At 43.7% G+C, this 19,146-nt stretch overlaps 4 protein-coding genes across 5 annotated transcripts; 2 read left to right on the top strand and 2 right to left on the bottom strand.

The window, feature by feature from the left end:
* Positions 1 to 1,938: 1,938 nt before the first annotated feature.
* BOLA1 (bolA family member 1) lies at positions 1,939 to 12,372 on the bottom strand. Of its 2 annotated transcripts, XM_023641285.2 has the most exons (3): positions 11,785 to 12,372; positions 3,057 to 3,264; positions 1,939 to 2,669 (listed from the first exon to the last, which is right to left on the bottom strand). In XM_023641285.2, exon 3 carries the CDS (start codon positions 2,664 to 2,666, stop codon positions 2,253 to 2,255), a length of 414 nt encoding a protein of 137 aa, XP_023497053.1. In that variant the 5' UTR covers positions 2,667 to 2,669; positions 3,057 to 3,264; positions 11,785 to 12,372; the 3' UTR covers positions 1,939 to 2,252. The 2 variants fall into 2 exon arrangements, with proteins under 2 accessions (XP_023497053.1, XP_023497054.1); XM_023641286.2 differs by lacking the exon at positions 11,785 to 12,372 and having other exon boundaries at positions 2,763 to 3,102.
* Positions 11,992 to 12,441, top strand: H2AC21 (H2A clustered histone 21). Its single transcript, XM_023641288.2, has one exon. The coding sequence runs from the start codon at positions 11,992 to 11,994 to the stop codon at positions 12,382 to 12,384; it is 393 nt and encodes a 130-aa protein (XP_023497056.1). The 3' UTR covers positions 12,385 to 12,441.
* Positions 12,442 to 12,495: 54 nt separating this feature from the next.
* Positions 12,496 to 13,133, bottom strand: H2AC20 (H2A clustered histone 20). Its single transcript, XM_014739923.3, has one exon. It carries the CDS (start codon positions 13,056 to 13,058, stop codon positions 12,546 to 12,548), a length of 513 nt encoding a protein of 170 aa, XP_014595409.3. The 5' UTR covers positions 13,059 to 13,133; the 3' UTR covers positions 12,496 to 12,545.
* A 129-nt stretch (positions 13,134 to 13,262) lies between these two features.
* H2BC21 (H2B clustered histone 21) lies at positions 13,263 to 13,715 on the top strand. Its single transcript, XM_070268373.1, is given in 2 exon segments — positions 13,263 to 13,572; positions 13,575 to 13,715. Coding segments are annotated over 2 exon segments (378 nt in total). The 3' UTR covers positions 13,643 to 13,715.
* Positions 13,716 to 19,146: the final 5,431 nt, after the last annotated feature.

A 19,146-nucleotide genomic window follows, 5' to 3' on the forward strand; every position in this document is an offset into this window, starting at 1 on the left:
GATTAAAAAAATAGGCTAAGGACTTGGATAGATATTTCTCCAAAGAAGACATACAAACGGCCAATAGGTATATGAAAAAATGCTCAATGTCATTAATCATTAGGGAAATACAAATCAAAACCACAAGATACCAGTTCACACCTGTCAGGATGGCTATTACCAAAAAAACCAAGATGAAAAGTTTTGGAGAGGATGTAGAGAAATCGGAACGTTTGCACATTGTTGGTGGGAATGCAAAATGATGCAGCTGCTCTGGAAAAGAATATGGAGGTTTCTCAGAAAATTAAAAATAGAACTACCATATGATCCAGCAATCCTGGTTCTGGGTATTTATCCAAAAGGATTGAAATCAGGATCTTGGAGAGATCTTGGCATTCGCGTGTTCCTGGCGGCACTATTTAAAACAGCCAAGATGTGGAAGCAACCTAAATGTCCGTTGACAGATGAATGGATAAAGAAAATGTATATACATACAATGGAATACTATTCAGCCTCAAGAAAGGAAATTCTGCAATATGTGACAAGATGGATGAACGATGAGGACATTATGCTAAGTGAAATAAGTCAGTCACAGAAATACAAATACTGTATGATTCCACTTATATGACAGATCTAAAATAGTCAAATTCACAGAATCAAAGAGTGGAATGGTGGTTGCCAGGGGCTGGGGGAGAAGGAAATGGAGAGTTACTAATCAATGGGCATAAAGTTTCAGTTAAGCAAGATGAATAAGCTCTAGGGATCTGTTGTCCCACAGTGTACTTACAGACAATGGTAGTGTACACTTAAACATTTAAGAGGACAGATCTCATATTAAGTGTTCTTACCACAATCAAAATTTACAAAAATAAACTTAAAAAAATGAAAAACCCCAAGAAATGAAAACAAAGAGGAGTAATGTTTCTTGAGAACAGAACCAACTTTCCTGCAAATCGTCTTGTGTGCCTTTTAAAAATATAGATTCCAGATTCCATTCTTGACTTGTGGAATCAGAACCCTCTTTTTGGAAGAGAGGGGACATAGAATCCACATTTTAAACAAGCTCCCTTGAGAATTCTTACCTGTGTGGAAATCTGGAAACCACTGCATGGGGGTTACCCTTGACCCCCCTCTCTCTACTCCATTTCTGTTCTAATCAAAGCCTTTTTCTATTTTATGTTAGCTCTCAAACCAGTCTTCCTTTCCCTTTCTACAGCTGACCTCTAAGTCAGCGTTTCACCTTTACTCTTGTTCAATCTCTGCATCTCCAGTCTCTTATGCCAACCTACCTATACATCACTGCCAGATCAATCTGCCCCACAGTGCTTTGGCATGCCTTTCCTCAAAACTCCTCAATGTCTCCCTACTGCCCAACCAGATGCAGTCTAAACTCTTTAGCCAAAAAGCGTTAAGATATATGTTAATCAAGCTTTTTCTTTAGTATCTAAGTTCTATCTCCACATTGAGATCTCCAGAAAGTTGCTTACTTAGATGTTACTTGAGCTCCCTCAGAAATACAACATTTAGAAGGCTCACAAGTAAAAAGGCTACATAAAGCTTTCTCTATCTTCTATATTTTCATCTCCTAGGTTATCTTTTCACTGCCTTAGAGAAAGATTTTTCTTACAAACAAATAAAAATCCTTTTGGAAATGGACAGGCTGTTAGAAAGCCAAACATTCCTCTTGTATGAAATTTAAATGCATCTATAACTCCTGTCTTGTCTAATAACTCACTGCCTGGTCCAGCTTCTATGTCTTTGCTTGGGCTCTTCCCCTGCCTGCAACACCTTTCGTCTTTCCTTTCTGTTTAATTCTGTGCTTTCCTTTAAGGACCCAACTAGGTCACTTCTCCCATGAAGCCCTTCCTAACTACCCTAGGCTACATGGTATCTTTCTTCTCCAAAGAACATCTGTAGCACTAATTCAACAGGCCATTAATAACACAGCAACGCACCTCATATGATAACTTCTCTTTTAATATACAGGATTATTTCCAAGTCATCAGGTCTTGTGGTTCCTTACAATTTAACATGAAACTGGGCAGCTTTTCCTGAATAGTTCAGGGCAAGAGCAGTAGTCAGTGATTCTACTCTTTCCTTGGGTTAGCTTTGATCTAAAATGAGTTGCTATCTCCAGAGTATATGGATGCGCCGGTAGACTGGCGCAGGGGTTCTCATCTCTTACAAATACGACTGTATTGGGCAAAAGTAGGCCCCAGGAGTTTATTCTCATGCAACCCACTCGGATCCTAGTCCTCCTTCTCTCCGGGGGTTCAGGGAGTTCCTCGAGTTTTCTTGCTCCCACCCATGCAGGGGGGGCTTGTGTCCAATTGCGGGTTCTCCCTCCACTGGGCAGGGGTCCGCGCCTGTATGGCCAGCGCATGGACCGGCCCAGCCAGCTCCTCGGACAGCGCGGCGTGGACTAGCCGATGCCTTTGCAGGGGGCTCAGTCCTTCGAAGCGAGAGCTCACCACAGCCACGCGGAAATGCGTCTCACTGCCCGGTGGGACCGCGTGGCCGCTGCTCTCGTTGCGCAGCTCCAGCACCTCGGGGTTCAGGGCCTGCTCCAACTTCGTGCGAATGGCAGCCTCGACGGGACCGACGGTCCCCAATCCCGCGCGGCCCCGGGTCAGACAAACGCGGCCGGCCATGGAGAACAAGCGACCGACCAGCTGCCCGCTCAGCATCGGCTACGGCAGAGACAAGGACCAGAGCAGTGAGGGTCAGGGCCTCCGTGCCTGGAGAGAGGCAGTCTCCGCCCTCCCCCTCCCACTCCCCCGCACCCTGTACTCGCAGCCAACGTCCACATCCCGCTCCTGCAGGGAGCCAGCCTTGACGCCAGACAGCGAGACCCAAGACACCGCCCCTTTCCTCTGTGTGACGTGGGGGAATCTGGCGTCCAGCCGCGGGTAGCCGAAAGGCGAGGGGTCATTAAAGAGGACCCGCGCGCGAGGCACGTTCGTTGCTAAGGGGAGTTGCAAGGAATGGGCTGGAGGTTGCAAAAGTAGGGTATGTGCAACTCCGGGCTTTTGGCTGAGCCAGCGTCCCCTCTGAACCCCAGGCTGGGCCCTCTCTACCTTCCGCTCAGCCTGGGCTACCGCAGTTCCTGCTCAGGGACGGAACTCCTGACGTTCCGGGAAGTGCGGTCCTCGCGTCCTGAGGCAGCTGGGAAATAGAGTCCTCGCGGCACGAGCGAATGGGCAGGCGCTACGTGATGCCCCGAGGGCTCACGGGAACTGTAGTCTCTGGTTCTCCCGACTCGTGGGGTCGTCGAACGTACTGAGCCTGGGGAATTGCAAAGAAAACGGGAATTCCTGCGCGATTGAGATTGGGATTACTCGATCTATTTTATTGCTAATATATCTTGTAGATCATCTAGACTACCTCCTTTAGTTTACATACAAGAAAATGGAAATTCATTCCGTTTATTGAGTACGTAATTATTGTACGCCAGATCCGTCCTGGAGGTTGGGGAATAAAGACAGGCCCTGTCCTCAAGGAGTTTACGCAACACTGGAGAAGATGGACAAATGAGAAGACAATTGCAATATCGTGTGATAGGTGCTATGATGGGACTAAGAACAGGATGCTAAGGAGGCATGCCACCCAGACTTGGGGGAGCAGAGAAGACTTTCTAGGGGAGATTGAGGGGAACACAAAAACCCCTTTTTCAGTGCCTCATAGGCTATGGTAGCCGCAAGTGCAAAGGCCTGGAGGAGAGAGAACTTTGGGGGAGTGGTTTCTTCGGGTGTAGTTAGGTATGGTTGGAACCCACAGTGCAGAGAGGATGGTGATGGGAAGCGGAGTGAATGGGTTGGCCTTCCGGGAGAAGAGGCAGGGACCAGATCACGGTGGGCCTTGCAGGCTTTGTTAGGTGGTTTTGTCTTTATCCTAGGAGCAGTGGGAAGCTAGTGAAGGTTTTAAGCAGGAATGTAACAGGATGAGATTTTTCGAAGATGATGTAACTTTTCAATTCAATCTGTATTTTATTTTGTATCCTTAATATTTTATAGATTTTCTCCATATATGTCTATTTTCCCTAACTTCTAATTTTGAAAAATTTCAAACCTGCAGAAAAGTTGAATAGTACAAAGCAACATCCTCTACCTTTCACTATTTTTTACATTTATATATATTACATACTTATACTATATATTTATATATTTAAGTACTTTATATATACCTATATACTTTAAAAATATATTTACATACTTTTTTTGGCTGAACTATTTGGAAATAAGTTGCAGATAGCATGCCATTTGTGTCTCCCAAGAACAAGGAGCGTCTTCTCTATAACCACAGTGCCCTTGTCAGACTCAAGAAATGTAACATAATGACATATTTACCCTAGCCCTTTAAAAAAATTATAAACTTCCAGAAAAGTTGCAAGATTAATACAATGAGCACCCCATTTACCCTTCACCTATATTCATTGACATTTTGCCAGATTGTTTTGTATCTTTTTTGAATCTATGTATAATAATAATAAAATAATTATTAATTTTGCTGAATCATTTGAGAGTTAGTTGCAAAAATCTTTACCCTTCACCACTATACTACTATATATACTATATATATGTCAGCATATATCTCCTAACAAGGACATTTTCCTGCATAACCACAATACTTCTACCACACCCAAGACATTTAACATTTATACAATAGTATTATCTGATATGGAATTGATATTCAAATTTCCCCAGTTGTCTCATTATTGTTCTTTATAACTTTTTATTTTTAGAAAGTCAGTCAAGGATCATGCATGGCATTTAGCTCTCTCTAAATTTGTATTGTGCAAAGATCACTGGCTCAAGTGTGGAGAACTGTGGGGGGTGGGGGAGGGGAAGAACACCAGTGGGAGACCAGTTGGGAGGTTACTGCAGCCATCTGGGTGAGAGATGAGGATGACTTGGACCAAGGTGGTAGTGGAGGAGGTGGAGATGGAAAGAAATTGTGGCTACAAGATCTATATTAGGAGGGTAAAATCCACACGATATAGTAATGGGTTAGTTATGGGAGGGGATGTGTCAAGGATGACTATCAGATTTGTTTATCTGGATGGATGGCATTTTTCCCTGAATTATGGAATACTGGAAGAAAACCAGGTTTGGAAGAGTGGGGGAGGGGAAGATTAGGTGCCGAATTCAGTTTTGGACTTAAGTCTGAAGTGTCTTTATGATATCCAAGAAGAGATGTCAAGTTGGAAATATGGTTCTGTGTGTATTTTATTTTTAACTTTTTCTTCTGAGGTACTTTCAGAGTTACAGAAATTACAAAAATAGTACAAGTAATTCCTGTATATCCTTCACCCTGATACCCACATTATGCAAATGTTAACATTTTACCATGTTTGCTTTATTTTCTCTGTGTATTCCTGCCACAAACCCATGTCCTAAATCTGAATCATAGAAAACATTAGACAAACCCAAACTGAGGGACATTCTACAAAATAAATGGTCTGTACTCCTCAAAAGTGTCAAAGTCATGAAAGACTAAGGAACTATTCCAGATTAATGGAGACCGAATGTCTCCATTCTACACATCCATATTTTTTTTCCTGAACCTTTTGAGAGTAAGTTTCAGAGAAAAAGCCCATTTACATGTAACCACCTGTGATGGTTAATTTTATGTGTCAACTTGACTGGGTGACAGGGTGCCCAGATATTTGGTCAAACATTATTTTGGGTGTTTCTGTGAGTGTGTTTTTGGATGAGATTAACATTGAAATTGGTAGACTGAGTAAAGCAGATTGCTCTCCCTAATGTGGGTGGGCCTCATCCAATCAGTTGAAGGCCTGAATAGAACAAAAAGGCTGCCCCTCCCTGAGAAAGAGAGAGTTCTTTCCTGCCTGATTGCCTTTGAAGTGGGACATTGGCTTTTTTCCTTCCTTCAGACTTGAACTGAAACATTGGCTCTTCCTGGGTCTCCAGCCTGCTGGACTTCGGACTGGAACGACAGTATTGGTTCTCTTGGTTCTCAGGCCTTTGGTCTTGGACAGAACTACACCATCAGCTCTCCTGGGTTTCCAGCGTGCTGACTCACCCTGCAGACTTTGGGATTTGTCAGCCTCTATAATCATGTGAGCCAATTCCTTACAATAAATCTCTTTCTCTCTCTCTCTCTCTCTCTCTCTCCCCCCCCATATATATCCTACTGGTTTGCTTCTATGGAGAATTCTAATATATACTTACTAATGTGTATGTAGTGGAAAAAAAAGATTTCCTCACATAACCGCAATATAATTGTTTGTCAAACTCTGGAAATTAACATCGATGGAGTACTGTTATCTAACCTATACATCTTACTCAAGATTTGCCAGTTGTCCCACTAATGTTCTTTATATAAAATGAAAAATTTTTTTCTGGTCCTGGATCCAATCTAGTATCACATGTTACATTCAGTTTTTATGTCTCTTCGGTCTCCATTAATCTGAAATAGTTCCTTAGTCTTTCATGACTTTGACATTTTTGAGGAGTACAGACCATTTATTTTGTAGAATGTCCCTCAGTTTGGGTTTGTCTAATGTTTTCTATGATTCAGATTTAGGACATGGGTTTGTGGCAGGAATACTGCAGAAGCGTTGTTGAGTCCTTCTCAGTGAACCATACCAGGGGGCATATAAATTAATTTGTCCTGTTGCTAGTGATAATTCTGATCACTTGATTAAGGTGGTTTCTTTCAGGTTTCTCCATTGTAAAATTATTCTTTGTCCATTTGTAGATACTTTGAGTCTATGTAACATCCTGTTTCTCATTGAGCTTTTGTCTACTAATTTTAGCATCTGAGAAGTGTATTTGAAGCAGGAGTTATTGAAGATGAAATGAGATCATCAGGGGTGGGTGGGTGGGGAAGTGGGTGAGGGGGGTGAAATCACCTGGGGAGAGAGCATATGGTGAGAAAAGAATCAGATTTTCTATTAGAATATCACTCTGGCTAGTGTGTGCAGAATGTATTAGAGGGACGGGAAGAGCGGAAGCAGGGAGAAGAGTAGAAGATCCTATGGCAGTAGTCTGGTGAAAGATAATCTGAGTGAAGGCAAGAGATAGGCTAGAGAGAAGTAAATCAATTAGAACACTGTTAGAGAGATGGAGTCTGCAGGACTTGTTTTTGGTCAGGGCCTTGCAATTTACTAATCCAGTGATAGTGGTGGCGAATGGGTGGAGGCTGGGGTCAGAGAAGGCTTCTTCTTCTCCTTGCTGCGGAGGGAACATTTAAACAGAGATTTGAATGACTAGAGGGAACTAACCATATGGAAAGAGCGATCTTGGCAGAGGGAACATATTCACTACATTCTAGATGTGTTATGCCAAGCTCAGTGTTGGCATACTTGGGTGTTCAATAAAATGTACTGGATGGATGAGTGTATGGATCGAGATGGCCGACATCGTTTTTATTCCTGTTGCAAAAATAAATGAAAGCTTTGCAGGTTGCAAGTTCCATGGGGCAAGCTTAGTGTCTTTGTTTATAATAAAAATATTGTCATAATAGTGTATACTATTTTGTGAAGGTTTTTTGTGACCTGATTAAGACTTTTAGAGGCTTTAAGCACCAAGAGATTATGGTGGCCATCTCATGTGTAATTAAATAAAACAAAACAAAAAACAATAAACACTAATCTGTAACATGAATATTGGGATGCCCAACAAAGTATTCATTTTTCCCCCATGATGATTACTTCAATATTTTTCCATTAAAAAATTAATTTGTGCTTATTTATGTATAATTTACCATAAGAAATGTACAATTCTTAAGCGTACAGCTTAGTTTTACATAAGAATATACCCTTATCAAGATACAGAAAATTTCCACACCTTGGAAGGCTCTCAGGGAAGTCAATACCTTGCCACAGGTAACCATTATTCTGACATCTATCACCACAGATTAGCTTTCCCTGTTTCAGAACTTCATAGAAATAGAATCACAAAGTATGAATTAGTTTGTTTGTCTTCTTTTGCTCAATATTGTCTGTGAGATTCATCCATGTGTGTGGTGCTAATTGGTTCATTTTCATTGTTGTATAGCATTGCAGGATATGACTATACTACATTCTTGTACATGCTTTTTGTTGGATGTAAACATTCATTTCTGTTTGGTGTATATCCAGGAGTGGAATTGCTAGGTCGGAGGATAAACACAGTGTTTATTTCTGAAATGGCAAATTCATTCAAAGAATTTATGGGATGCCCCTGCTTTGTTGGTGCCAAGTACTGTTCTAAATGTTTTACATTCATGAACTCTTTTAATTCTTACAACAATCCCAGGAAATAGCTACTATTATTACTCTTACTTTACCAATGAGGAAGCAGAGACCCTTAGAGGTTAGGTAATTTGCCCATGCTCACAGATCTGGTGAACAAACTCAGAGCGATGCTGCAGAATTTGGGCTCTTAACCACTAAGCTATTCTGCCCTAACCAGAACTGGGGCCTCTCAGATTGCAGGCTCTGTTCTAGGTTCTTTACATTTATTTTCACTTATTCTAACAACTCTATTATGGTAGGGTATATTATTTTTATTTAATTGATCAGCTTCTATTATATCTTCCATCATGCTGGTTACCACAGTCTACTATTTATAGTTGGCATTTGGAGAGTGGTTGTTGACTAAAGGAAAATATTTTAGAAAACAAGACACTAATTGTCTAAGAGTATTGTCTCATTTATTCATGCCCAAAACATTTAATTACCCTACTAAGAACCAGGTAGACGAAATTAAGGACTCCTGATTAAAAAATGAAGAAGACATGGTTTCTCCCTTGAGGTGGTCACAGAGAGAAGTGAGACCAAAATCAAAGCACACTACAGAGTGGTAAGTGCTGTCACCAGGATGTGAACAAAGAGATGTGGGTACACTGAGGCTGTGTGTGTGGGAGTAGGGAAGGCCTCGTGAAGGAGGAGGGGATATCTGGGCTGAAACTGGAAAGGTAAGGAGGATTTTGCCAGGTCAAGAGGAGGATGAAACATTCTAGCCAGAGGCAACTGTATGTGCAAGGCATGGGTCCGTGGAAAGGCCCAGCTCATCTCATGCATGATGTGCAGCTCAGCATGGAGGAGGCTGGCGGGTGGAGGGAGAGGTGGAGCGAAGGGGGAAGAGAGAGGACTATGGTTGGAATGGTGGTATGGAGCTCTAAGACAAAATAAATGTTTGATTAACTAGATTGCCCAGGAAGGAACTCAGTTGCCTTTGGGTAAAAATCCCAGAGGTATTAAAGGAAATAAGATTCAGCCTGTTTGTCTGCGATGGTGTACTATTTTTACAAATGGCCTGCTCTATTTTATTTTTTAATAGCTCTGGTAAGAATGTTGGGAAAGGAGCTCTGGGGAGCAATAGATAGTAACTGAGCCTGGTATAATTTGTAGGATACCAGCCTATCTAGACTTATCTAATAAGGGTTTATAGCTGGATGGAATCTAAAGTATTAAGTGTAATTCTCTCTCTCTCCCTCTCTCTCTCTCTTTTTAATAGAGGAAGAAAGTGGGATGTAATCTAAAGTATTAAGTGTAATTCTCTCTCTCTTTTTAATGGAGGAAGAAAGCAAGGCTGGGAGAGTTAAGTGACTTCATGAAGCCCAGCATCTAGTTAATGAGGCAGTGTGAATGAAGTGGTGAAGAGCACAGTCTTTGAGTCAGGCAGACCTGGGTTCTAATCAGGTCTTAGTAAGTGGTTGCGTCACCTTTGGCAAGTGCTTTAATTCCTCTGAGCCTCAGTTTCCTTATCTGTGAAACAATTATATCCACTTCATGGTAGCCCAGCATAGGGTTCAACATAATCTCTTTCCCCTTTCCCCTTCCTCATAGCACTGGGTCACTGTGATAGAAGGAAAACAGAGATCACAGGTCAGAGAGGGGGAGGTCAGCTGACCCCTCAAGCAGGGCCTCGAAGGGTACCAGAGTTCTGGTGGGGCCCCGCTATCTGGGTTTTGTTTTCAGCCCTGTAGGTCTGAAAAGTTGACACTATTAGAACTTTTAGAGTTGATTGGCTTCTTGAGGAGACCTTAACAAAATACATGAGAAATTTATGAATAGTCTAGAATGCAAATTCATTTAACTTCTAGTGATAGATATATCTTCCCATAACTGGCTCTCCCCTTCTCAGTCTCATATTTTTATCTTGAAGTAGAATTGGAAAGTTGTTAATTGAGCACAGAATCTGAGCTAAGAGAGTTGCATAGTCTTCAGAAATATTTCACCCAGGCTGTGAGAAAAGGCTGATTTCACAGCTAAGGACCCTTCTATAATAGTCCAAACTTTTGTGTCTAGTGGACATATACTGAGAAACACAACACATTACTACTGTACTTATGCCCCGTTTAGACTCTGATTGGACCACATGTTTCTATTAACACACAAATCTTTTGAAATGATATACTCGACTGGGTTAGAATTATCTTCAGTTACACTCTGCTATTGAGGAAACACTCCCATCACCTTTGACTGGTCTTGGGTGTTTCACAAATCCATACCAGCAGTCTTACCAGGGGTAATCTCTGCAGATATTAACTGATTTAACTTCCAGAGTTCAGATTTCCTCCATTTCCTAGAGGCATCTCATTACAATTCTTTGTGCTAGTCTCAGTTATCTGTATACCCATTGCCTATAGTATGTACTGGATAAATGTCAGTTGAATAAAAGTGAGGATAAAAGAGAGATCAGAAAAGGGTTCAAGGAACAGAATTTGAGTCTATTCTTTTCTCTCTAGTATTCTAGCTCCTGTCCTTATGACTACTTAGGAAAGGGTGAAAATGGTGTTGGAGGGTGTAGGACTCCCAGAGATGGGAAGCTGAGGAGGAACAAACAGAACTTTCAGGAAAGATTTCAATGGAAGGCCCGCGGAGGACTATGCACACGAGTCTACAGGGACTGCTGTTGAAGTCTGAGAGCGATAATGAGGCTGACAAGAAAAGCATGGAGAAAGGCTGAGGAGATGTTAAGGAAGTAACTGACTGCACGTGCTCTTGAGATGCAAGGAAGAGTAGATTCCGGCGTGAGTAGCTGGAAGATGGTGCAACTCAGGGAAAGAGGGCAGAGAGAGGAGGGCGGGATGAGTTGATTGGCTGAGTCTGCGTTTGGATAGGTACGAGTCGTTGGGAAAAACGGGTTGAAGTATCCAGTAAGCGGTTAGGGATAAGGGTCTGAGCTTCTGAAACAAATTTGGATGTTAGTTGAAAGCATGCAACTGGGTAAGATTCTTCGGGAAGGGTGAAGAATGGAGGTGGGACAAGCAGGGAGGCAGAGCCAAGATGGATTTAGGGATGAGCAGAGGAATAGGGGCAGGATAAGAGGCGGAGGACGACATTTTGAAAGCCAAGGAGCGTTTCAAGGCGGTATCGGACGCCTCCTGGAGGTCAAGAGAAGAATGACAAATCTATTCTAGCCCTTGGTCACACAGGATTCCGAGGAGCGAAGGCGGGTGGGGGTTGGGCGAAGCCATACTGCAGGCAGCGACTAATTGAGGAGAGAGAAAAGAGGCGGCCTTAGTAGAATATTTTTTAGGGTCATTTGTGGCGACACAGAAGGGCAGGGCTTGGAGGGTAATTTAGGGCCCAAGGGGATAACCGGCTTCAGAATCGCGTGCCCTTGGGTGGGAATAACTGCGTCTGCTTGAGACCCCCGTGCAGGCCTTTCGGGTCCTCTTTGGGATTTCTCTTGCTCTAAGCTGGAAAAAAACTACCACTCTAAACTGGAAAAAAATTGCCATTCAGTAAAAAATAAAACACCATTTTGTTTGAAACGCTTCTTTCTTTAAAAATCCTGGCATGCAAATAAGGGCCTTTAATGTGGCTCCCAGCGATTGGTAGGTACTTACGAAATCCGTCACTTCCTCGTAGTGTAGGATGCAAACGAAGAGTCTGCTTTCTGCTTTCCTATTGGCTGTTTGATCCGGCTCCGCTCTTAGCCAATCAAACTACTTCCCATCACCCCTCCCAGTAGCTCTTATAAATTACATCAAATTGGTTATCCTTTTCACATCCTTCTCCTTGAAAAAGAAGCTGTAACTGCATTTTTAGCCGTAATGTCAGGACGCGGAAAGCAGGGAGGCAAAGCTCGCGCCAAGGCCAAGTCTCGATCGTCCCGTGCTGGCCTTCAGTTTCCGGTGGGGCGAGTGCACCGCTTGCTGCGCAAAGGCAACTACGCCGAGCGGGTGGGGGCCGGCGCGCCGGTGTACCTGGCGGCAGTGCTGGAGTACCTGACTGCGGAGATCCTGGAGCTGGCGGGTAACGCGGCCCGAGATAATAAGAAGACGCGCATCATCCCTCGTCATTTGCAACTAGCTGTGAGAAATGACGAAGAGCTCAACAAGTTACTCGGGGGTGTCACCATTGCCCAGGGCGGCGTCTTGCCCAATATCCAGGCTGTCTTGTTGCCTAAGAAAACGGAAAGCCACAAGCCTGGCAAGAACAAGTAATTAGGAGGCTTGACACCATCCCCACTCTCCCCAAAGGCTCTTTTAAGAGCCACCAAAGTGTCAAATGAAGGGCTGATCACTAAATAGCGCATTAGCTCTTTTTTTGAAAACTTGGGTGGCTCTAAAAAGAGCCTTTGGTCTTTGGTTTACTTTATCAGGATTTATTTACTTTTGGCTTTGTGGCTTTCGGTTTTCTTTGGTAATAGCACGGCCTGGATGTTGGGCAGAACGCCGCCCTGGGCGATGGTGACTTTGCCCAGCAGCTTGTTCAGCTCCTCGTCGTTGCGGATAGCCAGCTGCAGGTGACGAGGGATAATGCGCGTCTTCTTGTTGTCTCGGGCCGCGTTGCCCGCCAGCTCCAGGATCTCCGCGGTCAGATACTCGAGGACCGCCGCCATGTAGACCGGCGCGCCGGCCCCCACCCGCTCGGCGTAGTTGCCTTTGCGCAGCAGGCGGTGCACTCGCCCCACCGGGAACTGGAGCCCAGCGCGAGAAGACCGCGACTTCGCCTTAGCGCGGGCCTTCCCTCCCTGTTTGCCACGGCCAGACATGATTGAGAATGAAGCTACAACACCTAAATCTCGGAATCTCGTAACAAAACAGGATTGAAAGATCAGCAATTGGAAAGCCTTTATAAGCTTTCCTAGGGGTGGAGTCAGGAACGAATCTTTCATTGGTCCTAAATTGGCTCCAGAATCTGCCAATAAGGTCAAGAGTGGGTGTTGTTACGTAGCTCTGACTGATGACACAAGGTCCCTACATGGCCCAATGGAAACGAGAGACTTTTGAAGCCCTAATTTGCATACGGTAGTTATAAAAGGATCAGGCCCGCCCATTCTCACATTTCTTTCCTTTGCTAACCCGTGTTGTATACTACAATGCCTGAGCCGGCCAAGTCCGCGCCCGCGCCCAAAAAGGGCTCGAAGAAAGCGGTCACCAAAGCCCAGAAGAAAGACGGCAAGAAGCGCAAGCGCAGCCGCAAGGAGAGCTATTCCATCTACGTGTACAAGGTGCTGAAGCAGGTGCACCCGGACACCGGCATCTCGTCCAAGGCCATGGGCATCATGAACTCCTTCGTCAACGACATCTTCGAGCGCATCGCCGGCGAGGCGTCCCGCCTGGCGCATTACAACAAGCGCTCGACCATCACGTCCCGGGAGATCCAGACGGCCGTGCGCCTGCTGCTGCCCGCGAGCTGGCCAAGCACGCCGTGTCCGAGGGCACCAAGGCCGTCACCAAGTACACCAGCTCCAAGTGAGTCCCTGCCGGGACGCGGCGCTCGCGCGGCTCCCCGCCCGCTTGACTCCAAAGGCTCTTTTCAGAGCCACCCACCTAATCACCAGAAAAGAGCTTTGTTCACTTACTTTCTTTGTTTTTTCTCACAAAGTAAGTTATTCTAGTTGGTTAAAGGTCACAGAAGATGGTACACTTAGCTGTTTCGGTCCTCTGACTTCAGGTTCCTTGCGCGGGACTGCCTTTGCTTCTGAGTCTAGGGTGCGTCTTAATTCCTTATTGTGTTTAGTTTTCCTATGAATCAGCTCTAAACTAAGATCCGCTCCACCCCACCCTCCGACCCCAGACTACAGTGTCCTGGGGGTTCTGCCGGCTACGTCTCATCGGTGTTTTAAAAAGAAGTGAGTGATTTTCGGCATCCACATTTAAGAAAGGACCCGAAGACACAACTAAGCTCGGGTCCCGCGAGCACTGCATCACAGCCCTGGAGGATTCTCAAGAGTCTGGCAGCCTCTTGGGTCTTGGGTCACCAGTTTTGCTTTGCGATGTGGCCTCCCATGGATACCAGCGCTCTTCTGGGCACCTCAGGCGGAGCCAGCGCGGCCGGGTCTCAGCCTTTCCGTGATTGGACGACGTGAATATTCAAAACCACGCGCCGCTCCAGAATTCGTAGATTCTGGTTTTCGCTGCTTACTTTAAGACTTTGAGATCCCTATTTCTCTGTTTGTGAGTCATTTTTGCCCTTGAATGCTCTCCTTGGAACGCTCCAGCCTTGGGTCACTGCAAGGCACTGGTCACTTAGGTCTGGGCTAAAAGTCACCTCTCAGAGGCCTTCCCAGCTCATCCACTCAGGAATTCGCGCTTCTCGTTTCTGCCTGTCCTTGGTCTCTCTCACTGTTTTATCTTCCTCCTGGTAGCTGTCAGAAATTGTTTGGCTCGTTTATTTTCTTGTTTATGGTCTTTCTCCTCAAGCCCTTGACAGAGACTTTGCTGGTCTGGTTTTCCGCTATATTGTCAGCGCCAATCTGCCTGACGTGTAGTGGACACTTACATCGTGAATTAATACTGTTGAATTAATTTTCCTATCCCACCCCTTCCTTAATCACTTCCTTGGGTGGATGAGTGCGGGTCATTTCCGTTAAACATATGTGAAGATGATGAAAATGGAAATATTTTTGGAGCTTCTTTCCCAAGTCTGCCGTGGTCACCTCAAGGCAACAGCTGGGAGAAAGCCTATGTTAAAATTCTTGTTGCGCCTAAGAGGAGGTGGCAATGTTTGCTCCTCCCTTTATGCTTCTCAGTTTAGTGTAACCTCTTTTGGATTTTCATTAAATTCAGAGCTTTGGTCTCTGGTAAGATCCTTTTCCCTTCTCTTTTTCTGACACTCCCCACCTCCCCCCATTCTGCCATCTTCATCCTCTGTTCCCTACTGAGATCACCTTTTAATTTACACTCACCATCTCATTTGCTTTTCGGGACACCCTGTAAGATAGACCCTGTAAGATAGGCAAAGTTAATATCCCTCTACAAACAAGGTTGAGAGAAGCACAGTCCACTGGCCACGCAGCTAACACTGTCCACCTTTGTATCCTCAGGTATGAGGACAATTACATTTTAGTTTTACTTTGTGTCATTGCAGAATGTTGAATCTTTCTGTCCAAGCCATGATTTTGCTGATAAATACATTGATGGTCTGATCAGTTATTAAACGCTGCTTTTGGTCCTGGAGTTGATTGCAAGGTTTTCATGAATCCAAATGGACTCCAGACATCATAGACTGATTAAATCTTGTGTTTCCTACATGTATGTTTTCAAATGTGTGTAGATGCTATTGTTATTGATAAAGTTACCAATTAATTTAAAAAGTTGGCTGGATTCTTTTATCTGCTATATATTTTCTAATTAAATCAAATTACCAGATACAACCACTACTGGGTCTGTGGAAAGCTGGGTGTCTCTGACTCGGAGAATGCATATATTTATAAGCCATCAGCAAAACTTACTTCTACCCCAGAGGTGCACTGGGGCTGAAATAGCCTGTTAGCAGGACACTGTTTATGCTTAGTAATTGAAAAGTACATGGCCACAAATAAGAAGCATTATAAACAAGATAGAAGTAAAGTCCTTAAGAAAGCTTAGCTAACACCTACAGGGCACTCACTGTGTGTCAGACAATGTTCTAGGCCCTTTACACACATTGGCTCATTTAATCCTCACAAGAACCTCACAAAGTAGTTACCATTATTATCTCTCATTTTGCAGATGAGGAAACTGGGGCACAGAGAGGTTTCTCCTCAGAAACTCTCCAGAGAATAAACTCTTAGTTCAGTGCTTAAGGGACTTGAGAAAGATCACCCTCTGAAAACCTGAACTCCTCCCTGGATTTTGGGGGGAAATAGCTATGCTTTATAATTAAAATTAAAAGAAATATCACTTGCTTTATTGTCTTCAGGATGCACCCTGGATATAAATCTACAGTGTGGCCGTGGCTCAAAGTCTTGAGGTTGGGAGTGGGGGTAGGGGTGTGTGTGTGGGGGGGTCTCGTTCTCCATCCCAAAAGCCATGGCACATCTCACTTTAGTTTGTGGCCGCATGGTGGGGCTCACCAGCTGCAATCCCGTCACTAACATCAGAGAACCTTAGTTGTAAGTTATAGAATGAGGAGGGGGTAGAAGTGATGGAGTTTGGTATTTTAACTCTGGAGGGGAAGTAATTAGTGACAAATTAATCCTCCTGAAGATTCTCTCTGATCATTTCTTTCCCTGCTCAAACCTCTGTATACATTTACTTATGTTGGGGTTAATAACAATAATTGTTATAATAATAATCGCTTCTACAAACTGAGCACTTAACTATTTACCTGGTGATCTGCTAGGTGGGTTACATGTATTGCCTCATTTAATCTTCACAGTCACCATTTAAGATAGGTTTCATTATTATCGCCCTTATTTTATAGATAAAGGAAACTGAATCTCAGAGAAGTTAAATAACTTGTCCAGGATCGTTTAGGAAGTAAGTGGTGGAACTGCAATCCAACGCACACTTTAAAAAGCTTGATATTCAGCACCCTTCATAATCTGCCTCTTCCTTCTTTTACAGCTCCATCTCCTACTGCTCCCCTGTCAGGTTTTCTGCTCTGGTTGAAATGGTCTATTCATCTTCCCAAACCTGTTTGCTCTTTCTCAGGTCTGGACTGGACTGCCCCTTCCTTCTGGCTTGGTCAGAGCTTTCTCTCAAGCGGAGGCCACATCTTCCAGGTCAAATGACACTTCCTAACTTATTTCTCTACCATACCCACCTCTACTTTTTAAAGAAACAACTTTACTGAGGTATAATTGGCATGCAATAAACCGTATCTGTTTGAAGTATAATTTGCTAAGTTGACATACATATATACTTATGAAAATATCACTATAAGCAAAATAATGAATATATCCATCACACTTCCCCACCCCCAGAGATTCCTAGTGCCCCTTCATAATTCTTCCCTTCTGCTCCCTTCACCAATGTCCTCCTTTGCCCCAAACCCTACCCTCAGGCAACCAATGGTTTGCTTTATGTCATTATAGACAGTTTACATTTCCTAGAATTTTTGTAAATGGAATAATACAGTGTGTATCATTTGTGTCGGGCTTCTTTCACTCAGCATAATTATTTCGAGATTCATTCATAATGTTGCATGTAACGATAATTCCTTTCTTTTATTGCTGAGTAGTATTGCATTGCATGGAGGGCAACTACAATTGTTAATCCATTCAATTGTTCAGGGATTGTTGGGCTTTCTAGTTCTTCCTCCGCTTTCTAATGCACCCCAGCTTTCTGTCATGGTGGTTCCACAGATGAACATGGTAAATTTTCTGCCATCATTGGGAAGGAACTCAGATGCAGGATGAGACATCTACACAAATACTGATTCTATTCAAGTGGGAGAAAGTGTTAGGGTTTCACCTCTGCTGTCCTAGGCTCACAACCCCTCTAATCCAGTCTGTGTCCCGCTGTCAGAATAATCTTCTACTGCACAGATCTGACCTCATCACGCACCTGCTCACAAACCCCCAGTGGTCTGCCTCGCTGCCTTGGTTTGAACTTCAAAAGAAAAAAACAGAAGTTAAAAATGTAAAACTTTATCAGCAATTCTTATACCGTATTTGCTTTCACAGTGTGGTCTGGGGAGCCTGGTTCCTTTAAGAAAGAGGCTAACAGAGCTCGTAATATGTCTAAGCAAGTAGTTCTGGCACAGGGAGTAAGCCTGAGGGGCATCTCTGTTTAGGTTTCAGAAACTGATCCTTAAATGAGAGACTGTCTCTGTGACTAGGGAGGCTAGGTTTAATCATCCATTTAATGTGGGTGATTGAAAATCTGTATGTACTAATTTTATAAGTATTTATTAAGTATCTATCAATATTATTAAGTTCTATAAGAAAGCCTCTCTGGAACCATTTCTCTTCTCTGACTCCTAAGCATTGTTAGGTATGATATCATTCATTCATTCTTTCATCCAATAATTTATTGAGTATTTGTTAGATTCCAGGCAATCTGCTGGGCAGTGAGGATATAAGGTTAAACAGAACAGCGTCTTCTGTCTTCCTGGACTTTTAGGCTAAAAGGGAAGGCAGACATTAAACCAGTGACTATAATAAAGTGTGACAAGTGTTAAGATGGGAGAAGTACAGATAGAGTGCAATGGAGGGGGGCCTAGCCTAACATTGGTGTGGTAAGGAAGGCCTCCCTGAGGAAGGGACTCTTAGGATGAGACCTGAATAGGCTGGGAAGGAAGAATGTTCCCGGCCGTGGGTGGCATGTGCAAAGGCCTACAGGAGAGTGAAAGGCAGCAAGCTCAGGGAGCTAAGAGGAACTGCAAGAAGTCTAGTATGGGTTGTGTTTAGAGGGAAAGGAGGAGAGTGCAGCAGCATGAGGTTCCACAGGTAAGCAGAGCCAGACCTTGCAGGATTTGGCAGACATATGGAAACAGACTTTGAAGAACCTGATTAACTTTTAGGCTAAAGTGACAATGGATAGAGAAAGGAGCTGAATGGCACTGAAAACAGAAAAGTCAAAGTCTCAGAGGCCACGTGGTCTGTGTCCATTTAAGAACTCTCTGGGGCAGATGGCACTCTAACCCTCAAATAAGTGTTCATTCACTGCACCAGGGCTCCCTTAAAGCGGAAATGGCTGCATCGGGCCGTCCGGGTTGACGTCAGCCACCTTCGTCCGGTGAGGGGACCATGAGATTCTGAGGGGGACTGTGAGATTTGTAATTGGCCAAATGTAAAGGTTTGCTCATACCCAGTGCTGGTTAGGGTTAGAGAAATAGGGTACTCTTATACACCATTAGTAGGAGAAGAATTTGTTGCAAACTTTTTTAGTGGGTAATTTAACAATAACTGCTAAAATTCCCTTTTCATATACTAATACAGAACAAAAACCCCTAAAGAAAACACTCTAAGATATTTGTGCTGGGATGGCAAATAGCAGCTTTTAAAAAATATATATATTTATAATTCTTGATAATTGAGAAATCAAAACAGA

This window comes from Equus caballus, chromosome 5, assembly GCF_041296265.1.
Source record: "Equus caballus isolate H_3958 breed thoroughbred chromosome 5, TB-T2T, whole genome shotgun sequence".
NCBI lineage: Eukaryota > Metazoa > Chordata > Mammalia > Perissodactyla > Equidae > Equus > Equus caballus.

Bases quoted from the DNA above. Each gene is read 5' to 3' on its own strand.
- H2AC21 (XM_023641288.2), top strand. From the start codon at position 11,992: ATGTCAGGACGCGGAAAGCAGGGAGGCAAAGCTCGCGCCAAGGCCAAG.
- H2AC20 (XM_014739923.3), bottom strand. From the start codon at position 13,058: ATGAAAGATTCGTTCCTGACTCCACCCCTAGGAAAGCTTATAAAGGCT.
- BOLA1 (XM_023641285.2), bottom strand. From the start codon at position 2,666: ATGCTGAGCGGGCAGCTGGTCGGTCGCTTGTTCTCCATGGCCGGCCGC.